This window comes from Pseudorca crassidens, chromosome 2 (assembly GCF_039906515.1).
Source record: "Pseudorca crassidens isolate mPseCra1 chromosome 2, mPseCra1.hap1, whole genome shotgun sequence".
NCBI lineage: Eukaryota > Metazoa > Chordata > Mammalia > Artiodactyla > Delphinidae > Pseudorca > Pseudorca crassidens.
In genome coordinates, this window is record NC_090297.1 from 18,432,320 (window position 1) to 18,457,315 (window position 24,996).

At 42.4% G+C, this 24,996-nt stretch overlaps 1 protein-coding gene across 1 annotated transcript; it reads right to left on the bottom strand.

Annotated features, from left to right (window-relative positions):
* Window positions 1-368: 368 nt before the first annotated feature.
* Window positions 369-22,225, bottom strand: FUCA1 (alpha-L-fucosidase 1). The gene is made up of 8 exons (XM_067723911.1): window positions 21,779-22,225; window positions 16,902-17,036; window positions 9,423-9,560; window positions 7,649-7,754; window positions 4,242-4,442; window positions 2,763-2,953; window positions 1,367-1,466; window positions 369-1,142 (listed from the first exon to the last, which is right to left on the bottom strand). Exons 1-8 carry the CDS (start codon window positions 22,165-22,167, stop codon window positions 1,002-1,004), a joined length of 1,401 nt encoding a protein of 466 aa, XP_067580012.1. The 5' UTR covers window positions 22,168-22,225; the 3' UTR covers window positions 369-1,001.
* Window positions 22,226-24,996: the final 2,771 nt, after the last annotated feature.

A 24,996-nucleotide genomic window follows, 5' to 3' on the forward strand; every position in this document is an offset into this window, starting at 1 on the left:
TTGTGATTTTCTGGCTTTTGTTTTTTGATAATAGCCATCCTAATGATTATGAAGTGGCATCTCACTGTGGTTTTAATTTGCATTGCCCTAGTGCTTAGTAATTTTGAATATCTTTCATGTCTTATTGGCCATTTGTATATCTTCTTTGGAAAAATGTCTATTCAAGTCCTTTGCCCATTTTTGCTGAGGTTTTTTTTGAGTCACCTCAAAAGAATGGTACTAGAAGTGAGGAGTAGAAGAACCAAAGGAATTACTTTCTTTGTGCTGCATTAAAGAGACTTGGCAAGTTATCCCCCTTCTATTTTTTTATAAAACATAAGGATATAAGCAATCCATATAGAAACTGGAAGAAGAAAGCTACAACATGCTTTTTGGTAGAAAATAATTTGATGTACAAATTTATTTATTTGATTGTTATTAAAGAAAGCAGGGCAGAATCACATTCATTTTCTTCATAGTATCACTGTAAACAGACTGAATTTCAGAGCTCTTAGTTTGCTTTGGAAACTTCTAAAAAGCTGATTATTAGCAGCCTAGGAAGCACTTTCCTTCCCCTCCAGGATCTCCTGCTCCTGGGGGTAGGTGGGAGTAACTGGTCACATTTGATGCTAAATAAATAGCATGTGGTGGATTTTGCCAAATCCTTTTCAGCTCCTCCCATAGGCAACGGGATGACTTGGCTTATTCTTGATCTGAAGTCATTTGAGTAAACAAGCAGGTTATGAAACACAGAATGGAGTGAAGTTTCCATCGTAGATAATTCCCAAAGTTAGGATGAGCTTAACTGCTCAATCCCTTCTGCTGATCAGAGAGAGAGATGCTAGCAATCGATCTCAGATCTTTGATCCTGTGAGACATCAGCGTAACGTAATTCTTTCCTTTTATTAAAATGCGTTGGAAAAGAGATGAGTGAGTAGACAAGAGTAGTTTGTTACAGTGATGGTATTATAAGAGGAAAATCAAAGTGTAGGCAGTGTCCCTTTCTTGTTGAACTCCAATGATCACTCCACTCCTGTCAGCTTTACAGTCCAAGCAAACTCAGTCGGAAGAGCAGAGGGTGGTAACTGGGGCAGGTACACGAGGAGACCTTTACCTGGATTTGGGGACCACTTCAGATACTTTTCGATTCCCAGCATTGTTACCTGCAGAAAGCAAAAGGGAATGGAAAAAACATTAATGCACTGATGGGCACAAAATGTGGCCTGAACATGGTGAGAAACAACTATGCTGGGCCACGGCAGGGAAGACAGTCCAAAAGGGGAATAAATATGGGAGAAACCTGGGGAAGGAAGGAAGAATTAGAGAAGACTTGCCAATTCCTTTACAAAAAGTTACATCTCTGACAAGACTGACTGAGGCTCTTTACCTCTGTAGTCGAAGTAGTTATGGGGGATTTAAGGCTTAAGATTCCATCTTCTGGCCAGTGTAGGAAAATGGCATAAACAGCTGATCCTTTTGAGGTATACCTGGGAAAAAAGAAACATCACTGTCAAAGATACCTGGCTTATTACCCTGCCACATGACCTTATATGTTCCCCTTTCAATTATCCACCAATTCCAAGACCTTCAGTCTGTCACTGCTACAAGGAAGCACTAATAACTCGATACCAATTAAGGTCTGTGGGAAGAAAGCAGCCCTGGAAGATTCTTTCTGGTGATATCTTCCATTTTCTCTCTCTACAGGGTTCTAAGTTTTCTTTAAAAAATTTGTAACTCTTATACTAGTTACCTCACACTGAAGCCATTTGCCTCATCATTCAAATCATTCTTTGACTCCAAATCCATATGAAAAGTCAAGGATATAACAAGGGCAAGGTGTGCAACGAAGACAAATCTGGGTTTTTGTTTTTAATTTAAAATTTTTTTTTTATTTTTTAATTTTTGGCCACCCAACACAGCTTGCGGGATCTTAGTTCCCCGACCGGGGATCGAACCCTGGCCCATGGCAGTGAAAGCGCAGAGTCCTAACCACTGGACCGCCAGGGAATTCCCAAGACAAGCTTGTTGTTCTGAGATTTCACCATGCTTAAAGAAGAGGGTGAAAATCAGTACATAGAAACTCATCCAGAACAGAAGGATGAACGTGTTTCCCCTGACCCAGAGACCCCTGCTCTCTGGTATAACATTTACAGAGGTCTTTCACTGAGCAGTTAGTTTGTGCCTGGCACTCTGATGATACTTTACATATGTTATCTCATTTAACCCTCACACTCTAGGAAGTTACGTATCATCACCCCATCTTGCCATTGAAAAACACTGAAGCGCAAGATCAAATAACTAGATCCACAATCCAAGCATGAATCATGACTTCTCCATTTAGCAGCTCTGTAATTCTAGGCAAGTGATATTCCTGCCCTGAGTCTGCTTTCTCACTTGTAACCTGATAATGATAGGATCAACTTGGTGGGATGGTTGAGGGGATGAAATTAGGGGAAAGAATTTAGAGCGAAGCCTGCATATTGTGAATGTCGTGCAAATATCAGCTATTAGTATTTTTAGGAGGTGGGGTAACATTGTCAAGCAAATTGACTGACACTTTGTAGCTCTTTCTTTTTTCACCAAGCCTTCGGCCTCCCTTACTAGTCAAAGATACCCTGGGGCCTAAAACATAAACCTGGGCACAAATTTAATAGCAAAAGGACCGCTTTTACATTTCCTCAAGATGACTCCCAGCCTGGCTTGTACCACTGTGGACCCAAGGAGATGCCAGCTCAGGGTGGGGCCACATCCCATTCCTGCACGTAACAGAAGACTAGACTCACCACACAGAGGTCGTGTTTTTTTCCAATTGTACCCTCCATGGTTTGGAGGCATAGATAGCCTCCCCATTGATGCTCAGCCACTTCCCAACAGCAAGAAGCCTTTCTTGGAAGATGGGAACAATCAGTCCATCTTTAGTTGGTCCAACGTTGAGAAGATAGTTGCCTCCCAAACTTACTGTCTGAATCAGTTCCTGGAGAGAAAAGAAACAAGGAAATCCCAGCTCTGAATGTCAAGACTGGAGAAATGCTTATAACACACAGATGAAGGGAAGAAAAAGAATCTAGGCTACATTCTCCCTCTGTTTTGTGAATAGCCTTTACCCTTTGGAAAATACTATATATTTTTGTCATTATAAAAGCAGGATAGGCTTATGTGAGAAAATTTTAAAATCCTGCCACAAGGTGGAGAAATATATTAACTCGAATTCCAGGGAGTATCACAGGCACTTCCCTGTGAACCGGCACCTGCTGTGGTGCCGTGTGCAGCGGGAAGGGTCGTGTGTCAGAAGCACAGACTGTGAGCAGGGAACTGAAAACAAAGCACTTGGCCATGAAGGAATCCCATGGAGCCATCCAGAGAGAAAACAGGGATCAGAGAGGACAGATTTAGAGCAGGTGCTGTGGAGACTCTGGGGAGGTAGAAAAGATCTGATGAATTTCAGGACACTTTGTATGTGGAGGGCTATATAAGTGTGTATGTTGCCCCTTCAGGAAAACATGCTGTAAAGAGATATATTCTTTAAGATTTTTGGAGGGAGATGCGTGTGTGTTTAGTGTGACCTCAAACGGTAGCACTTCAAGGCAGCCCAGAAAAATTAAGGCTACATACAGAATACTTTAAAAAGGAGGTTTTGTTACAGTACCCCAAAGACACCACACCATTAATTTTTTTTTTTTTTGGTGGTACGTGGGCCTCTCACTGTTGTGGCCTCTCCCGTTGTGGAGCACTGGCTCCGAACGCGCAGGCTCAGCGGCCGTGGCTCACGGGCCCAGCTGCTCCGCGGCATGTGGGATCTTCCCGGACCGGGGCACGAACCCGTGTCCCCTGCATCGGCAGGTGGACTCTCAACCACTGCGCCACCAGGGAAGCCCCACACCATTAACTTTTGATGTTTCCTTTTGGTGCTTTTCCTATGCAGTTAATTCTATATAGTTGTGATACTACACCAACCCTCTAAGCATTAATCCATGTTACATTCAGAAACATTTTAATAGTTAAGGAAAATCCCTAAATCTATGTAATTACTCCTTTATGGTTGCAAGAAATTGAAACAACCCAAATGTCAAACTGAAAATAATCCTGGGAAGAACATCTCTGTACAGAACTCTTCTTAATTATACCTAGTTCCTTAGGACAGGTTTTATGAGTGTGTTCAATAACCCTAAAGGGATCTATCAGCCTGCACTTCCATCCACAGCGCTTCCACCACTCTTAGTCAGAAGGCAGTCAACAAATCACTACCTCACAGGTACTCTTACCGAAATGATTTGAGATTCACTTGCGATGTCAGCCATTGCCATGTTGCGACGATAGCCCCAGGACAGCTTGTCTATTGAGGTGCACATCTCCCACTTGTGATCTGGCAAGGTCTCTGGCTTGAATTTATCTTGACAGTTGTAGTATCCTCCATGGCGACAGGAACAGTTCTGACCCCATCGGTCATTTACTACGACAACATCCTAAAGGAGGAAGGAGTACCGGGGTCATCGGGGGTAAAATCACTTAGGTTCCTTACGTAACACAGTTTGATGTATTAGGTGCTTACTTGGAAGCAAGAAGCAGACTTAGTCGAGAGCAGTGTTTCTTTTTTTTTAAATTTTATTTTACTTTTGGCTGTGTTGGATCTTCATTGCTGTGCGCGGGCTTTCTCTAGTCGCGGAGAGCGGGGGTTACTCTTCACTGTGGTGTGCAGGCTCTAGGTGTGCGGGATTCAGTAGCTGTGGCACGCAGGCTCAGTAGTTGTAGCTCACGGGCTCTAGAGCACAGGCTCAATAGTTGTGGCGCGCGGGCTTAGTTGCTCTGCGGCATGTGAGATCTGCCCGGGCCAGGGATCAAACTGTGTCCCCTGCATTGGCAGGCAGATTCTTAACCACTGTGCCACCAGGGAAGCCCAAGAGCAGTGTTTCTTAACTGGGGGCCATTTTGCCCTGGACAAGACTTTTAGCAAAATCTAGAGACAGTTGTTTTGGTTGTCACAACTGGGGCGGGGGTGGGGGGGTGCTACTGCCACCTAGTGGGTGGAGACCAGGGATGCTTCTAAACATCTTAACAACATACAGGACAGTCCCCTCACAACAAAGAAATATCCAGCCCGGAATGTCAATAGTACCGAGGCTGAGAAACCCTGGCCTAGCAATGTGTAATGTCAGAGCTGGAATGGCCTGTTTAAATAATCTAGTAAACCACTTATTCTATCAGAGGAGAAATGGAGAGGAGACTTGCCCGAGGTCACAACCCCAGGCAGAGTTTCAGAAAGCTGGGCCTGTGAATCAGGTATTTAAACCCAGCCCAGGATACTTTCCACTATACAACCCTGACTTTCTTTACTTAGGTAAGAAAAAATCAAACATTCATTTCCCTTCCCTCAAGGTTTTGCTGAACTTTGAGAAATCCTTACATGGAATAACCTAATGTAAATGTTTACTACTACTATAAGGGACTTCCCTGGCCATCCAGTGATTAACAAGCCACCTTCCAATGGAGGGGATGCAGGTTCGATCCCTGGTTGGGGAACTAAGATCCCACGTGCTGTGGGTCAACTAAGCCCGTGTGCCCTAGAGCTCGCACGCCACAACTAGAGAGCCCACGTGCCACAACTACTGAGCCCGTGCACCACAACCAAGACCTGATGCAGCCAAATAAATAAATAAATAAGTGTTTTTAAAAAAATACTACTATGAGGCTCATACTGGGTTATCTAGGGTAAAAAAAACACAGTTCTTGCCCTCAGAAATCCAGCAGAGACTAGCTGAGGAGACAGATATGTGAAAAATTATAATGTGACATCACAGCAGAGTTAGGGATGAACATAAACAGGGAACACCGATCCAGGAGTGTTTCTGGCTTCTTCCAGGAGAGAATATAAATTGCCAGGAGGCAGATTTAGTTTACATTGCACCAATACTTACTATGCGCCTAACTGGGCCAAGTACTGTTCGTGGGGTTGGGGACACAGCAGTGAACAGACCCAAACGCTTGCCCTCACAAAGCTGACACTTCAGTGAGGGAGACAGATAGTAAAGAGGCAAATGATATCTGAAATATGTTAGGCCAATATCAATATCTTAGTGGTAAGAGAAAGATAAAGCAAAGAAAGACATACAGTGTGACAGGGGCATGCTGCAATTTTAGATAGGGCGACGGGGAAGGTGACCTCCCAGGGAAGACCTGCGGAGAGCTCAGGAGTGAGCCACGTGGGAACTAGAGAGAATGGAGAATAAGGAGAAGGGACTATTTCTCCTAAAAGTACTTTCCTAACATGAGTGTATCTCCAAAACCACCCTCTTTCCCAATGCGTGAGAAAGCATTCAGAACAAGAGTGGGTAGAACAGGGTCTGTGGTGTCCCACCCAAGGATCCACAACGGAGCCACCCCAGCCTGAGGACCATCGGGGAAGAAGCACAATACTGTGCCACTAGAGGTCCCCACACATCTTGCAAGTCCCAGAAAACCAATCTGAATTTGCTTCAATTTGTCACATAGGATCTTTCCTTTTTTCTTTCTCTCCATTTTCTGAATTTAGTAATATTTACCCAATGAGATCCTTAGAGGTTTATGAATCTACCAAGAAAGCTCAGTTCAAACTGGTCTTACACTTAGATTTTTCTTTAAAATCCACAACAAATCTAGAATATGTAAAATTTTTGAAATTTGCTATAGTGAAGATTAAGATGTCTGCTGCTTTCTAAGTGTATTGAAATATAGACTTTAAATGGGTAGCTATCGTGCAGCGTAATAGTGTTGATTATGGGGGAGAGGACAAGCTAGGCAAAGTTCCCTCAGGAATTTGGAGGGACTCCCCTGGTGGCACAGTGGTTAAGAATCCGCCTGCCAATGCAGGGGACACAGGTTCGAGCCCTGGCCCAGGAAAATTCCACATGCCATCCACAGCAACTAAGGCCGTGCGCCACAACTACAGAGCCTGTGTTCTAGAGCCCGTGAGCCACAACTACTGAGCCCGTGACCCACAGCTACTGAGCCCGTGTGCCACAACTACTGAAGCCCACACGCCTAGAGCCCTTGCTCCACAACAAGAGAAGCCACCGCAATGAGAAGCCCGTGCACCGCAACCAAGAGTAGCCCCTGCTTGCCTCAATTAGAGAAAGCTGGGGCTGGCAATGAAGACCCAACACAGCCAAAAAAATAAAATAAGTTAATTAATTAAAAAAAAAAGAATTTGGAATATAAGGGAAATGAAATTTCCCCTTAAGAGTTAAACTGCATAATCAACATAAGAGTAGGTGAAGTCATAGATATTCACATTTTATTCTTATCGTTTAATTTTACATGTTTTATACATTAATTTTGGGGGTGGTTTTCTCATTTATAATGTCTGTGTACTTAATAGTTTATTTTCTCTATGGTGGTCTGGGACTTCTACATACTATTTCTAGCCTACTTAAATTTAAGAAGATTTAAAACTATCTTGTAAAAATGAAGAATTAAAGGAGAAGAAGAAAGATTATACTCCAAGTGAGGGGCCAAAAAAGAATGAATGGAGAAACCTTTAACATCCACTAAGTTCCCCGATCCCTACCACACCCACGTTGATATTACTATTTACTATTGTTGCTGTGGTCATTATTGTTATTACTCCGGATCTTGGTTCCTCACATTTTCTTTTATCATAACAGAAAAATAAGAGATAAGTCATATAATCATGTACCTTAACTGGGCTATCATTGTAGAGCCAAGCAAGAAAATTCGTAGAGTTCCAATAAGTATCAGGACATTCCCACTCTCCATCAGACCAAATCAAGTCAGGTTTGTACCTGAGAGACAAGCAATGAGAACAATGTTTATGATCTGAATTCATTCATAGTAAAGTCTTACGGATCTATCTTTGCAACAAATAATTAAAAATTAATTTTCTCCTATTTGGAAAGTACCAAAAGACTACCGCAATGCAGACAAGGTGGAAAACTAAAGAGACAAAAATGACAACACAGACACACACACAAACCCCTTAGCCAACACAACCACTGTTTAATACACAGCACTTTGGTGTATTTCTTCCTAATCTTTTTCTTTTTAATGTCTTAACTTAAAAAGTAGAGTTGCAATCAGTGTGTATACAATTTGGTTTCCTTCCGGCAACTAATTCCAGTGAAAAGAGTGGTGCTCCAGAACTATAGGATTAATGTTTCTGCTTTTAAGATGTATTAGAGCTTGAACTGTTCCGCCAAATGCATTTCTGGGGACAACTACCCAAAACTTTGACTATAAAAATCTATTGAATTCACTTGAGCCACAGTTGCATCTTTCACATATTATTACTCTGAGCCCTATGAGGTGTGAGTGTGTGTGTGTATTTATAACTATAAGGTAAGCATTATTATTCCCACTTTAGAAAGCTAGAACCTAATGCTCAGTGGGGTACTTTGCTTTAGGTGACAAAGCTGGTAAGTAACAGGAGCTGGAACCCACATGCAAGTCTGCCTGATGCCTAATCGTGTGCTGTACTCCGTAACTACTTAGGATAGCAGCTTGGTTCCGGGAAAATGACTGCCTGTCTGAGAGGTGAGAGAAGCACTGCTGGTCTGTGTTCCACTGTGTACGAGAAACTGTACTAGGCACTTTATACTCATTACCTCATTCATTCTCACGACAACCCTGTGATGTATAAACAGATAAAGAAACTGAGTTCTAGAAAGATGAAGTCGTTTTTTCAAGGCTATACAGTCAGTAAGAAAAAAGAACTAGATTTCTGACTTAAAGCCTATGCTGATCTCTTACAACTGTACTATTTCCTTAGAGAAGTCATCTGGATGCAAGGAGTTTTTTTTGTCTTCTGGTCTACAATGGGAGTCCAGGCAGAGATGGCTGCCTCTTAATCTTTAAAGGTCCACCATCCTCTAGGAGGCCCCAGAAGCAAGAAGGGCAAACTCAGAATAAAACGTGGTGAAGACTAGGGACAAATGCCAAAGTGAACGTCATCATTTTAAGAATAATGGCAATAACAACACCATTATTCTGTACCAGGCATAGTGACAAATACTTTTCACATACTATGCTGAGCCCTACACAGAAGGCATTATTATCCCCACTTCACAGAGTAAGAATCTGAGGCTCAGAAGGGTGACCTGTTTAAGGCCTGTAAGTAACTAGAGCCAGATGCCAAATCCTCTTCAGGGTCCGTTAGACCATGTTGCCCTTCTTCAAGGTCCAGACAAAGAAAATAGCATGTAAGGAGGGAACTGAAGTTTTGACTTACTACCATCCTCAGTTTTGTTTGTTTCAATTTATAGAGGCAATATGACCATATTATGAAAGTTCTGAAAAGTAGGAAGAAAAAATATATTTTGTCTTAACACAACCACTACTTTTACTATTTTGATGTCCTACCCCCTTTCCCCTTCCCCTCAACTTAACAGTATCCTATAAGAAGCTCAGGTGTCATTGCTGAAGGTCATAAGGCCAAAAAAATTTCTGTTTTGTACCTGCTAACAAGGTCATATAGCTCTGGCATTGTTTTTGCACGGACAAAATGCTGTGTTTTGAAGCCATTTTTCTTATCACGTAGGTAGAGAGGATGGAACCATTCTAACAGTGAGTGATAGAGTCCATAGCGTATGTTCCTTAAACAGAAAAACAGGACAGCAACTGTCATTAAGCAAAGAAAAAATAATTTATTTTAAGAAAAATCAGTTGCAGCATTTTTACATCTCAGTGAAACTTATCCACAGGGCATGCAGAGGGGCAGGATCCACAACCATTTCCTTAAATTATCTCATCATTCACTTAAGCAAAATGATTGGGCTTATTATGCTTTTGATAATACACATAACAAATTATTTTCATACATAAATATCTTAACACCAAATGTCATTTAAACCATCTTTTGTCTTTTAAGTCAATTATCTCAATAACATGTAGTCCTATTAAAAAATGTTTTCTGTCAATCGTAAGAACACATATGGAAGAGATACTAGAAAATAGAGACAAGTATAAAGAATAACTAAAATCTTATCACTTAAATAATCATTAGTAACATTTTCTGTGTAGCTGAATTAATTAATATAGGTTTATTGTTTCATATAAGATTTATTAATAGTTCTTAACGTGAGCAGAAGCAAGAAGAACTACAATCCTGCAGCCTGTGGAACAAAAACCACATTCACAGAGACAGACAAGATGAAAAGGCAGAGGGCTAGGTACCAGATGAAGGAACAGGATAAAACCCCAGAAAAACAACTAAATGAAGTGGAGATAGGAAACCTTCCAGAAAAAGAATTCAGAATAATGACAGTGAAATGATCCAGGACCTCGGAAAAGGAATGGAGGCAAAGATCAAGAAGATGGAAGAAATGTTTAATAAAGACCTAGAAGAATTAAAGAACAAACAAACAGAGATGAACAATACAATAACTGAAATGAAAAATACACTAGAAGGAATCAATAGCAGAATAACTGAGGCAGAAGAATGGATAAGTGACCTGGAAGACAGAGTGGTGGAATTCAATGCCGCGGAACAGAATAAAGAAAAGAGGATGAAAAGAAATGAAGACAGCCTAAGAGACCTCTGAGACAACATTAAATTCAACAACGTTCACATTATAGGGGTCCCAGAAGGAGAAGAGAGAGAGAAAGGACCTGAGAAAATATTTCAAGAGATTACAGTTGAAAACTTCCCTAACATGGGAAAGGAAATACCCACCCAAGTACAGGAAGCACAGAGTCCCAGGCAGGATAAACCCAAGGAGAAACACGTAGAGACACATAGTAATCAAACTGACAAAAATTAAAGACAAAGAAAAATTATTGAAAGCAATAAGGGAAAAACGACAAACAACATACAAGGGAACTCCCAGAAGGTTAACAGCTGATTTCTCAGCAGAAACTCTACAAGCCAGAAGGGAGTGGCATGATACATTTAAAGTGATGAAAGGGAAGAATCTACAACCAAGATTACTCTACCCAGCAAGGATCTCATTCAGACTCTATGGAGAAATCAAAAGCTTTACAGACAAGCAAAAGCTGAGAGAATTCAGCACCACCAAACCAGCTCTACAACAAATGCTAAAGGAACTTCTCTAAGTGGGAAACATGAGAGAAGAAAAGGACCTACAAAAATAAACCCAAAACAATTAAGAAAATGGTCATAGGTACATACATATTGATAATTACCTTAAACGTGAATGGATTAAATGCTCCAACCAAAAGACACAGGCTTGCTGAATGGATACAAAAACAAGACCCATATATATACTGTCTACAAGAGACCCACTTCAGACCTAGGGACACATACAGACTGAAAGTGAGGGGATGGAAAAAGATATTCCATGCAAATGGAAATCAAAAGAAAGCCAGAGTAGCAATACTCATATAAGATAAAATAGACTTTAAGAATGTTACAAGAGACAAGGAAGGACACTACATAATGATCAAGGGATCAATCCAAGAAGAAGATATAGCAATTATAACTATATATGCACCCAACATAGGAGCACCTCAATACATAAGGCAACTGCTAACAGCTATAAAAGAGGAAATCGACAGTAATACAATAATAGTGGGGGACTTTAATACCTCACTTACATCAATGGACAGATCATCCAAACAGAAAATTAATAAGGAAACACAAGCTTTAAATGACACAATAGACCAGATAGATTTAATTGATATTTATAGGACATTCCATCCAAAAACAGCAGATTACACTTTCTTCTCAAGTGCGCATGGAACATTCTCCAGGATAGATCACATCTTGGGTCACAAATCAAGCCTCAGTAAATTTAAGAAAATTGAAATCATATCATCTTTTCTGACCAGAATGCTATGAGATTAGAAATAAATTACAGGGAAAAATATGTAAAAAACACAAACACCTGGAGGCTAAACAATACGTTACTAAATAACCAAGAGATCACTGAAGAAATCAAAGAGGAAATGAAAAAATACCTAGAGACAAATGACAATGAAAACATGATGATCCAAAACCTATGGGATGCAGTAAAAGCAGTTCTAAGAGGGAAGTTTATAGCAATACAAGCCTACCTCAAGAGACAAGAAAAATCTCAAATAAACAATCTACACTTACACCTAAAGGAACTAGAGAAAGAAGAACAAACAAAACCCAAAGTTAGTAGAAGGAAAGAAATCATAAAGATCAGAGCAGAAATAAATGAAATAGAAACAAAGAAAACAATAGCAAAGATCAATAAAACTAAAAGCTGGTTCTTTGAGAAGATAAACCATAAGTCAGACTCATCAAGAAAAAGAGGGAGAGGACTCAAATCAATAAAATTAGAAATGAAAAAGAAGTTACAACAGACATTGCAGAAATACAAAGCATCCTAAGAGACTACTACAAGCAACTCTATGCCAATAAAATGGACAACCTGGAAGAAATGGACAAATTCTTAGAAAGGTATAACCTTCCAAGACTGAACCAGGAAGAAATAGAAAATATGAACAGACCAATCACAAGTAATGAAATTGAAACTGTGATTAAAAATCTTCCAACAGGGCTTCCCTGGTGGCACAGTGGTTGAGAGTCTGCCTGCCGATGCAGGGAACACGAGTTCGTGCCCCGGTCCGGGAAGATCCCACATGCTGCAGAGTGGCTGGGCCCGTGAGCCATGGCTGCTGAGCCTGCGCGTCCGGAGCCTGTGCTCCGCAACGGGAGAGGCCACAACAGTGAGAGGCCCACGTATCGCAAAAAAAAAAAAAAAAAAAAAAATCTTCCAACAAACAAAAGTCCAGGACCAGATGGCTTCATAGGTGAATTCTATCAAACATTTAGAGAAGAGCTAACACCCATCCTTCTCAACCTGTTCCAAAAAATTGCAGAGGAAGGAACACTCCCAAACTCATTCTATGAGGCCACCATCACCCTGATACCAAAAGCAGACAAAGATACTAAAAGAAAAAGAAAATTACAGACCAATATCACTGATGAATATAGAGGCAAAAATCCTCAACAAAATACTAGCAAAGAGAATCCAACAACACATTAAAAGGATCATACACCATGATCAAGTGGGATTTATCCCAAGGATGCAAGCATTCTTCAATATACGCAAATCAATCAGTGTGATACACCATATTAACAAACTGAAGAATAAAAACCATATGATCATCTCAACAGATGCAGAAAAAGCTTCTGACAAAATTCAACACCCATTTATGATAAAAAACTCTCCAGAATGTGGGCATAAAGGGAACCTACCGCAACATAATAAAGGCCATATATGACCAACCCACAGCAAACATGATTCTCAACGGTGAAAAACTGAAAGCATTTCCTCTAAGATCAGGAACAAGACACGGATGCCCATTTTCGCCACTCTTATTCAACATAGTTTTGGAAGTCCTAGCCACGACAATCAGAGAAGAAAAAGAAGTATAAGGAATACAGGGCTTCCCTGGTGGCGCAGTGGTTGAGAGTCCACCTGCTGATGCAGGGGACATGGGTTCATGCCCCGGTCCGGGAAGATCCCACATGCCGCGGAGCAGCTAGGCCCGTGAGCCATGGCCGCTGAGCCTGCGCGTCCGGAGCCTGTGCTCCGCAACAGGAGAGGCCACAACAGTGAGAGGCCCGCGTACGGCAAAAAAAAAAAAAAGAAAAAAACGAATACAAATTGGAAAAGAAGTAAAACTGTCACTGTTTGCAGATGACATTATACTATACACAGAGAATCCTAAAGATGCCACCAGAAAACTACCAGAGCTAATCAATGAACTTGGTAAAGTTGTAGTATACAAAATTAATCCACAGAAATCTCTTGCATTCTTATCACTAATGATGAAAAATCTGAAAGAGAAATTAAGGAAACACTCCCATTTACCACTGCAACAAAAAGAATAAAATACCTAGGAATAAACCTACCTAGGGAGACAAAAGACCTGTATGCAGAAAACTGTAAGACACTGTTGAAAGAAATTAAAGATGATACCAACAGATGGAGAGATATACCATGTTCTTGGATTGGAATGATCAATATTGTGAAAATGACTATACTGCCCAAAGCAAACTACAGATTCAATGCAATCCCTATCAAATTCCCAATGGCATTTTTTACAGGACTAGAACAAAAAATCCTAAAATCTGTAGGGAGACGCAAAAGACCCCAAATAGCCAAAGTGGTCTTGAGGAAAAAAAACGGAGCTGGAGGAAGCAGACTCCCTGACTTCAGACTATACTACAAAGCTACAGTAATCAAGACAGTATGGTACTGGCACATAAAACAGAAATATAGGTCAACGGAACAGGATAGAAAGCCCAGGGATAAACCCACGCACCTATGGTCAACTAATCTATGACAAAGGAGGCAAAGATATACAGTGGAGAAAAGACAGTCTCTTCAATAAGTGGTGCTGGGAAAACTGGACAGCTACATGTAAAAGAATGAAATTAGAACACTCCCTAACACCATACACAAAAATGAACTCAAAATGGATTAGAGACCTAAATGTAAGACTGGACACTATAAAACTCTTAGAGGAAAACATAGGAAGAACACTCTTTGACATATATCACAGCAAGATCTTTTTCGATCCACCTCCTAGAGTAATGGAAATAAAAACAAAAATAAACAAATGGGACCTAATGAAACTTAAAAGCTTTTGCAAAGCAAAGGAAACTACAAACAAGACAAAAAGACAACCCTCAGAATGGGAGAAAATATTTGCAAACGAATCAACGGACAAAGGACAAATCTCCAAAATACATAAACAGCTCACGCAGCTCAATATTAAAAAAACAAACAACCCAATCCAAAAATGGGCAGAAGACCTACACAGACATTTCTCCAAAGAAGACATACAGATGGCCAAGAAGCCCATGAAAAGCTGCTCAACATCACTAATTATTAGAGAAATTCAAATCAAAACTACAATGAGGTATCACCTCACACTAGTTAGAATGGGCATCATCAGAAAATCTACAAACAACAAATGCTGGAGAGGGTGTGGAGAAAAGGGAACTCTCTTGCACTCTTGGTGGGAATGTAAATTGATACAGCCACTATGGAGAACAGTATGGAGGTTCCTTAAAAAACTAAAAATAGGGCTTCCCTGGTGGCGCAGTGGTTGAGCGTCTGCCTGCCGATGCAGGGGACAAGGGTTCGTGCCCCGGCCCGGGAAGATCCCACAAGCCGTGGAGTGGCTGGGCCCGTGAGCCACGGCCACTGAGCCTGCATGTCCGGAGCCTGTGGTCCACAACGGGAGAGGCCACAACAGCGAGAGGCCCGCGTACCGCAAAAAAAAAAAAAAAAAAAACTAAAAATAGAATTACCATATGACCCAGCAATCCCACCACTGGGCATATACCCAGAGAAAACCATAATTCAAAAAGACACATGCACCCTAATGTTCATTGCAGCACTATTTATAATATCCAGGTCATGGAAGCAACCTAAATGCCCATCGACAGATGAATGGATAAAGAAGATGTGGTACATATATACAGTGGAATATTACTCAGCCATAAAAAGGAACGAAATTGGGTAATTTGCAGAGACGTGGATGGACCTAGAGACTGTCATACAGAGTGAAGTATGTCAGAAAGAGAAAACAGATATCGTATATTAACGCATTTATGTGGAACCTAGAAAAATGGTACAGATGAACCGGTTTGCAGGGCAGAAATAGACACACAGATGTAGAGAACAAACGTATGGACACCAAGGGGGTAAAGTGGCGGGTAGGTAGTGCGATGAATTGGGAGATTGGGATTGACATATATACACTAATATGTATAAAATGGATAACTAATGAGAACATGCCGTATAAAAAAATAAAATTCTAAAAAAAAAAAAAATAGTTCTTAACGTTCCCCAAATGAAATACGGTCAAAGTGACCTATTTTCATATACAATAAAGCTTGTTTTGAGTTAAGAATAGTGAGTGTTTTGGAAATGCTATAATACAAGTAAGAGGTAAATGTAATATTGCAATGGCACAGATAAGACAGAAACAATTGAAGTTAAGTATTTCATCACGTGATTCAGGGACTAAATAAAGAAGGTAAAAATCAAGGATCTTAGAGTCCAGATCTAATCAACACCTCAGAGTCTTACAGCAGGACTATTAGCAGAGCACAGCAGTGGGAAACTGAATATTTAACCGGTGACATAAGTCAGCAAATGCTCTCAATGGACCAGATAATATTTGAGGCTTTGCAGGCCTTGCGATCTCTATCCCAACTCTGCAATTGTAGCTTGAAAGCAGCCAGAGACAATGCATAAATGAATGGGCACAACTGTGTTCCAGTCAAACTTTACTTATACAAACAGGCAGCTGGTCTACCCCTTAAATAGGACATCAAGTTTGCCAAATCACAACAGAGCTGAGGTTGGGCATGACACAAATACCACTTTTCCTCCTTAGAGGCAAACATACCCAGAAATATAGGATCCAAAACCAAAATACCTGGGTTCAAATCCCACCTCTGCCATTTCCCAGCATTTTGATCTTGGGAAGTTACTTTTTATTAAGTGGCAAATATTAGAAAACATTAATTAGAATCAACAGGGTGGCTCCTTATCTCACTTTTTGCCCTTTTCAGTTTTCTCTTGATCTACTATTCATCTAAACCTTTCCTGAATGCCTGCAAAGCTCTGTGTTGACAGCTAAGGAGGACAGAAAGATGAGAGGCCCAACCGTGGTCCCCATCAGATACTGGAAAAGGCCTGGGGTTGGTAGCCTTTCCAGAAAAAATCCTTTGCACAATGCAAATGAAGCATTGGGGTCTACGCTGGGTATCCTTCACCTAAGCAGACAGGGCTGTGAACTTCTCTGATGGTGTCACCTTTGGTCACATGAAAACTGCCAAGCATCAAACACTGCTAAGGCCAGAAGCCCTTCAAGGTACTGGTTAAATGCAAACTTAGAAAACACACAAGAGTAGAGAAGGCACGGCACATTGGATGGCGAGATCAAAAGTGATGATGGAGTAATCATCTGTGGACACACACCTATTTCGGATGGCTGTTCCCAACTCACCAACCAAATCACGATGGGGCCCCAGATCCGCAGAGTTCCAGTTCCAAGACACAGGACTTGGCCAGTTGGTGAAGCCTTCATGATGCTTTGTTGTCAGGACTACGTACCTGTGGACATTGAAGCCATATGAACAAAGGAAGTGGGCAGTGGGCCACCGGCACGAACTTACCCGGTATGCCTGGGGCTTTTAAAATGGTTGGGAGAACTTGACTACAGGAAATGTATGGTTGAACCTTGAACAACGTGGGGGTGAGGGGTGCCAACCCCCTGTGCAGAAGAAAATCCATGTATAACTTTTGACTCCCCGAAAACTTAACTACTAATAGCCTACTCTTGACTGGAAGCCTTAGCAATAACATAAATGATTGATTAATGCCCATTCTGGGGGACTTCCCTGGCAGTCTGGTGGTTAAGACTCTGCGCTTCCAATGCAGGGGGCACAGGTTCGATCCCTGGTCGGAGAACTAAGATCCTGCATGCCATGCAGTGTGGACGAAAACAAACAAACAAACAAAAAACCCCACCCATTTTGTAGGTTATATGTATTATGTACTGTATTAATACAATAATGTAAGCTAGAGAAAAGAAAATGTTTTTAAGAAAATCATAAAATACATTTATAGTACTGTATTTATTGATACTATAAGTTTACATTGTCTGTTTACAAGAGGAACCACCTGTCAGTACCTACATCAATATTATCTTACATGATACAAAACACTGCAGATGTTATAATTATTACTAAAACTAGATATAAAAAGTGAAAAGCTAATGTGAAAAAGAAATTCGTATTTATTTGTAGGTATAACAATTTGTGCATTGATAATAAAGAAGCAGCAATATGACTGCTTTTCAGTAGCCTAGTGTAATCAATATGATTGCTTCATGATAGCCTAGCCGATACACTAATGAATGAATCATTATAAAATTTCTATGGCCTATGGTATTATAATCCTATTCATAACACAGTATTGGAAACATTGTTACATTAAAAAAAAACACACTTGCCTGTGATGATAGGCTGATACACAGTTTATCCAATTATGAGAGGGTAGAGGGGAGGGCATACTGTATGGTAATGTAATTCTTTGAAAGCAAAGTTTTAAAACAGTAAGAAAACTGATACATTGGTAATTTTTTATTGTGTCACTTACCACATGCTTATGTAAGGATTGGCTACTCACTTCCATACCAATCTTGCATATGATGTTCTACGTGATGCATACTCAGGCAATGATGACGATGATGATGACACAAAAACGTTTCATACAGTTCTTGCCATCCAGTTCTTAGGTTTTCACATGAAGACACACGCTCACACAGCAGATACATTTATTAACTGTATGGCATAATGATTATTCACCGTTCATTAAGTGGAAGTGGATCATCATAAAGGTCTTCATGGTGAGTAGGTTGAAGAGGAAGAGGAGGGGTGGGTCTTGCTGTCTCAGGGTGGCAGAGGCAGAGGAGGTGGACGGAGAGGCAGGAATTCAGTGTAATGTTATGGAAATACATTGCAATTTCTGTCTGCCTTTTCTGTTTCTACATTTCTCTAAAAATAACTTCTACACGATACCAATCCTTCTTCCACTATTTGCTTTTTTTGTTTGTTTGTTTTTATTTTTTGGCGGCACTGCTTGACACGTGGGATCTTAGTTCTCAGACCAGGGATCAAACCTGTGCTCCCTGCATTGGAGGGGTAACCACGGGACCACCAGGGAAGTCCTCACTGTTTGCTCTAGTTTCAGTGCTCATATCATAGAAGGGTCCATGTAGTAAAAGAAGTCAAAAGCTGTCTTGAGTAATCAGAATCCTTCTGCCAGATTGTCTAACGTCAATCTGTCTTATGGCACTGCTTCTTCTACATCTCCTTCCTCTGCACTTGCTCAGAAGCACTCATCTCCATCAAGCTGTCCTCTGTTAATTCCTCAGGTGTGATGTTTATTAGCTCCTGAATTTCTCCAAGATCCACATCTTGAAACCCTTCACCCTGCATCTTTTTTTTTTTTTTTTTTTTTGGCTGCATCCGGTCTTTGTTGCTGCGCACAGGCTTTCTTTAGTTGCGGTGAGCGGGTGCTACTCTTTGTTGCGGCACGCAGCCTTCTCATCGCGGTGGTTTCTCTTGTTGTAGAGCACGGGCTCCAGGTGTGAGGGCTTCAGTAGTTGTGGCGCGTGGCCTTAGTTGCTCCACGGCATGTGGGATCTTCCCAGACCAGGGCTCGATCCCGTGTCCCCTGCTTTGGCAGGCGGATTCTTAACCACTGCGCCACCAGGGAAGCCCTCCCCCCTCCCCATCTTTTTTGCCGTATCCACATCTCTTTCGTGATTTCCTTGACTGGCTCTGTTATAAATCCCATGAGGTCATGCAAAATATCTGGACACAGTTTTCTCCAGCAGGAATTTATTGTTTGGGGCTTGACGGCTTTCACAGCTTTTTCTATAACAACAATGGTATCTTCAGTGCTGTAATCCTTCCAGACTTTCATGATGTTATCTATATTGGGGTTCTCTTCCACAGCATTGACAATCCTTTTCATAGAGTACCATGTGTAATGAGCCTTAAAGGTCCTTATGACCCCCAAAGATCTAGAGGTTGAATTAGAGATGTTGTGTCTGGGGGCAAGTAGACCACTTTGATGCTTTTGGTGTTGAACTCTTGGGGTTCTAGGTTGCCAGGGGCATTTTCCAATATTAAAAGAACTTTAAAAGGCAGTCCCTGGGCTTCCCTGGTGGCGCAGTGGTTGAGAGTCCGCCTGCTGATGCAAGGGACACGGGTTCGTGCCCTGGTCCGGGAAGATCCCACATGCCACAGAGCGGCTAGGCCCGTGAGCTATGGCCGCTGAGCCTGCGCGTCTGGAGCCTGTGCTCTGCAATGGGAGAGGCCACAACAGTGAGAGGCCCGCGTACCGCAAAAAAAAAAAAAAAAAAAAAAAAATTAAGCTGTTTGTTTTACCAAGCCCATATGAATTGCCTCTCATTCACAGAGGGGAGAAAAGGCAAGTGTTGAAATAACAAGCAAATCACTCACCATTTCATTTACTTTTATGGCAGAAAAACAGCTGGTGCTCACATGTGACAATTTAATCACTGGCCGATGTGGAGTGCTCAAGACTTTAAGGTCTAGACAGTATTTCAGACTCTGTGGATCACAGTCCTCTCTGTGGCATACTCTTCTTCTACTTTTTTTTTTTAATTAATTTATTTTTGGCTGTGTTGGGTCTTCATTGCTGCACGCGGGCTTTCTCTAGTTGCGGTGAGCGGGGGCTACTCTTCATTGTGGTGCGCGGGCTTCTCATTGCGGTGGTTTCTCTTGTTGCGGAGCATGGGCTCTAGGCGCACAGGCTTCAGTAGTTGTAGCACGCGGACTCAGTAGTTGTGGCTCGCAGGCTCTAAAGCACAGGCTCAGTAGTTGTGGCGCACAGCTTAGTTGCTCTGTGGCATGTGGGATCTTCCCGGACCAGGGCTCGAACCCATGTCCCCTGCATTGGCAGGCGGATTCTTAACCACTGTGCCACCAGGGAAGCCCCTCTTCTTCTACTTTTTAAAAACAACCCCTTAAAATGTAAAAATCCTTCTCATCTCAAGAAACTCACCAACATGGGCAGAGGACCAATCCCTCTGGCCATGGTTGCAGACCTCTGGTGTGGTGGAAAGAACCTTCACCTTAGAGTCACGGGATTTGGAGTCTAGGACATTAGTTCCCTTCTTCTGTCTGGGCCAGTCATCTTGTCCATAGCAAGGGCATCTTGTCCTGGACAAAGGATGTCTCCCAGATTTTAACTTCTTCATTTGAAAATTATGGATTTCTAAGGCTTCTGGAAGACAATGAACTCCTCCTTTGTTTGTTCAAGGCTTATATTCCCATACACTTAATTGCAAACACTAAATGTCAGTTGTAATTTCTATTTAGTACAAGAGAACTTAAAGTCCAAGAGAAACTAAAACCTGGAAGACAGGTGAGGAGACAAAGTAAGGGTGGAAGACTGCCCTAAGCCAGGAGGCGGGAAACCTACCTGCCTTCATTCTTACTCTCCTCCAACCCACTTCCTGCCCAGCAGCCTCAGAGTCATCATTCCTTGACTTAATACCTGCAACATCCTGTCTTCAAGGATGATTCCTTCAGGACTAGCCCCAGCCTTCAACAACCTTGTGAGTCCTTGCCTCTCTCTTCCCAGCCCCAGTGCTCTGCACTTTCAGTTCTCTGAACCATTCACAAGTAAGTTGCAACAGTTCTCAAAACGATTCTGACATTTCTTGAGCACTCTCTATGTGCAAGGCATTGAGAAGAGCAGCTGAAAGAGAATCTGTATTGTTGCCCAAATACACTGCACGCCAGAACTCCCTTCCCTTCGGGACATATTAAAGCTGAAAGGAGGAACACAATCCCTGTCTACAACCATGGAAGGAGGCGGCAGGGAGGTAAAATGCCTTGTTCAAGTTCGCAGCTGAACTAGGATCAGACTCCATACCACCGGCTTAAAATCCTGGAATCCTGATTGCCTTGTTGACCCGGAAGGGACATTAGGTATCACTTAGCTCAGTCTTCTCAATATTCAGGTGCAGACACTGTGGGCTTTGCAGTCCATCACCAACCGGAAACCTTTATTTCCTTCTAATCCTCAACCAGACGCACCTTCTTAGGATCAGGCGTGCCATATTCAATTCTGCATCCTTCAGGAGGCAAAACACAGTACCCCCGGTATCTTAAGTCAGACGGACACCTGTGTGACCCGGCAAGTCGCCTAGCCTTCCCCCGCTCGGTTTTCACCTGCCTAAGCCCCCTCCCGGCGCTCGGGTCAGCCCTAGCCGGGGAAGGGGAGCCCCGCCCGCCCCGCGCAGCGGCACTCACTTCGCCCCGGCGGCCTCGAACAGGTTGGCCCAGCTGTCCGGGTGGAAGAAGCGCGCAGTGAATCTTGGCCCGAAGTCGCCATAGGTGAAATTGGGCGGGTAGTTCTCCTTCATGAAACTCTCGTACTGTGGCAGCTTTTCGCCCTTCCAATGCCACCAGAACCACTCACTTCCCCAGGCCGGCACCGAAAACACGCCCCAGTGCACAAACACTCCAAATTTGGCCTCGTCGAACCAGGCCGGCAGCGGCCGGGAGTCCAAACTCGGCCAGTCTGCGGTGTAGCGACGCGGAGGGTCGGTGCAGCGCGGAGGGTGGGTGCAGCGCGGAGCCCGCACCGCGCCGAGCACCAGCAGCAGCAACAGCTTCGCGCCCACCACCCGCAACTTCATCTCGGGATTTGGCACAGCAGTCTTGGAGCCGCACCGCCGCCACTGAACGCGCAAGTGCGGGGCGCGTGGCCCCGCCCACCCTAACTAATGATTGGCTCGGAAGGAAAAGGGGTGGGTCAACCCAGGCTGCTTGGCTACCGAGCGTCTTCCCCTCCTGGTGGGCGGTCCCTACTACCACTGGCTCTCAAAGGGAGAAAGGTGCAAGGAGGATGGGGGTGTGACCGATGATTGAAAACTTTGGAATTCACTGCCGGTGAAATCGAGGGGGTGTGGAAGGCCCGGTGTGTGCAGAGAACTGGGACTGGTCCATTTTGCCGTTGGCAGCTGTGGGGGACTTTTTGAGCTGTAGTATGGAAGAACAAGTCAGGAGGCAGGAATACCAGATGGACGGGCATTGTAACAGCCCTGGCAGAAATGACGGGGCAGAAGGACGATGGGAAGAAGCATTGTAAGGGGAGAGGTGGGAGGAAAGTGGGCGCTGAAAGAGGAAGAACAGGTGTGACCATTTTGCCTGTCTAATAAATATTTTTTGAACTTGCTTTGGGAATTTTGAGGCAATTCAAAGAGCTTAACATCTAGTTGGAAAAGCAAGACCCATGCACAGGCTACCACGAAGGAATATTTTTAGAGTAACAGCGTGAGAAATTCGAGAGCCTCAGGCCCAAAGAGTGCCTTGTGTGAACTTTGTCTGGCAGGGAGGTCACCAAATTCCTCTACAGTTGGTAGAGGCTGTGCCTGCGCAAACATGCGGTGAGGCTGTCAGGTGTGGGAAGTCTAATGACTCCCCCGTGGCACAGCTGGTACCTACATATCAGTGAGAACTGCTGCAGGTAAGAGTTGGAAGGAACTTTGGAGACCCTCGACACTATCCCCTTCTTTACTCTTACCATTTTATGGAAGAGGAAACTGAGACCCAGAGAGGGGATTGGAGTTGCGCAAGATCATGCAACTAGTTTGGATCAGAGGTGGGACTAGGTATCCAGATGCAGAATCTATGTCTCTCAAATGCTGCTTCTCTCTTGCACCCCAGGAGGTGCAAGAGAACCTGACAAAAGCTGTGTCGACAGAAGCAAGCACTTCCTCATTCTAGGAGTGATAAAGAAACACAGTGGCTGTTGCTGAATGAACAGTCATTTTCATTATTTTCCGTTACTTCCTCTGCAAGATTATATTGTAATACTGTCCACAACAGCAAGCCCAGACACCTAACACAAGCAAACAAACAAAACAACAACAACAAAAAGCATTCGTACATATCTTGTAATGGTCTTTGATGTTACAGAACTCATCTTGGGGGAGATAAAATAGGACACCATGACCTTCATTTCTCCTTGGCCTCATAATCAAAATGTAAATCTGTAGGGGCAGGTGAGAGGCATTGCAATAGGGTGGGAAAACTGGAAGTTGGGAAACCTAGGTTTCTTGCATTGGACACCACCTTGTTGGGTCTCCTTGGGCAAGTCTTGTCCACTCTCTGGTCCCATTTCCTCATCTAAACAATGAGAGCAGTTCTCTGTGATACCTGAGGTCCCCTTTCTCCCTTGCTCTCCCCCTCCATAAACTCTAAGCAGAAATAGAGTGTGATTGTGAAAGGAGAGAGGAAGAAAGCGTGGAAGTGCATTTAATTCAATGATTTTTAAACTCTAGTTTAAAACTCTAGTTTTATTCATTAAACAGATGTTTACTGAGTATCAATTTATGCCAGGCACTTGGGCATTTTCTTTGCTGAAATGAGATAGGACCCCACCAATGAATAAAGAAAGGCATGCCCCAAATTTAAGGAGCCACATATCCACCTTTAAAAAATCATCCAATTTCTTTGCCTTACAAAAATTTGGGTTAAAATAAAATTCGATTTTCCAAAATGTAATCTAAAGCTTTTCAGAAGCAGCTCAGTGCCACAGATGTTGATCAGCCCCTTTAAGACTCTATGCTGGGTCTTCACGTAACACTGGGAACTGAGAGATAAACATGGAGCTCATCTTGTGGGGGAAGACAAGCCAGTGACTCCCACTTAACACAGTCCATGAGATGTGCTGTAAGAGAGGGTTGAAATTTGTCCTTGGGGGCTGTACTGGGTTGAAGCATGTCCCCCAAAACTTCATGTCTGCTTGAATCCTGTGAATGTTACCTTCTTTGGAAGTAGAGTCTTTGGAGATGTAATTTGTTAAATTAAGATGAGGTCATACTGGATTACAGTGTGCCTTAATCCAATGATTGGTGTCCTTAGAAGAAGACACCAAGAGAACAGACCTAAATGTAAGATGGAAAACCATAAAACTCCTAGAAGAAAACATAGGCAGAACATTCTCTGACATAAATCGTAGCAATATTTTTTTGAATTTGTCTCCTAAGGCAAAGGAAATAAAAGCAAAAATAAATGGGATCTAATTAAACTTAAAAGCTTTTGCACAGCAAAGGAAACCATCAACAAAATGAAAAGAAAACCTACTGAATGGGAGAAAATATTTACAAATGATATGACTGATAAGGGGTTAATATCCAAAATATATAAACAGCTCATACAACTCAATATAAAAAAAGGAAAACAACCTGATTAAAAATGGTCAGAAGACCTGAATAGACATTTTTCCAGAGAAGACATACATATGGCCAACAGGCACATGAAAAGATGCTCAACATTGCTACTTATTAGAGAAATGCAAATCAAAACCACCATGAGATATCACCTCACACCAGTCAGGATGACCATCATCAAAAAGAACACAAACAACAAATGTTGGCAAAGGATGTGGAGAGAAAGGAACCCTTGTATGCTGATGGTGGGAATGTAAATTGGTGCAGCCACTATGGAAAACAGTATGGAGG

What these genes read in the sequence shown, in the direction of transcription:
- FUCA1 (XM_067723911.1), bottom strand. Translation starts at nt 22,167, where the DNA reads ATGAAGTTGCGGGTGGTGGGCGCGAAGCTGTTGCTGCTGCTGGTGCTC. An exon ending in TTCGAGGCCGCCGGGGCGAA is followed by an intron (nt 17,037 to 21,778) that starts GTGAGTGCCGCT and finishes CAATGTCCACAG; the next exon opens with GTACGTAGTCCTGACAACAA. An exon ending in GTGAATCTCAAATCATTTCG is followed by an intron (nt 2,954 to 4,241) that starts GTAAGAGTACCT and finishes TTTTCTCTCCAG; the next exon opens with GAACTGATTCAGACAGTAAG.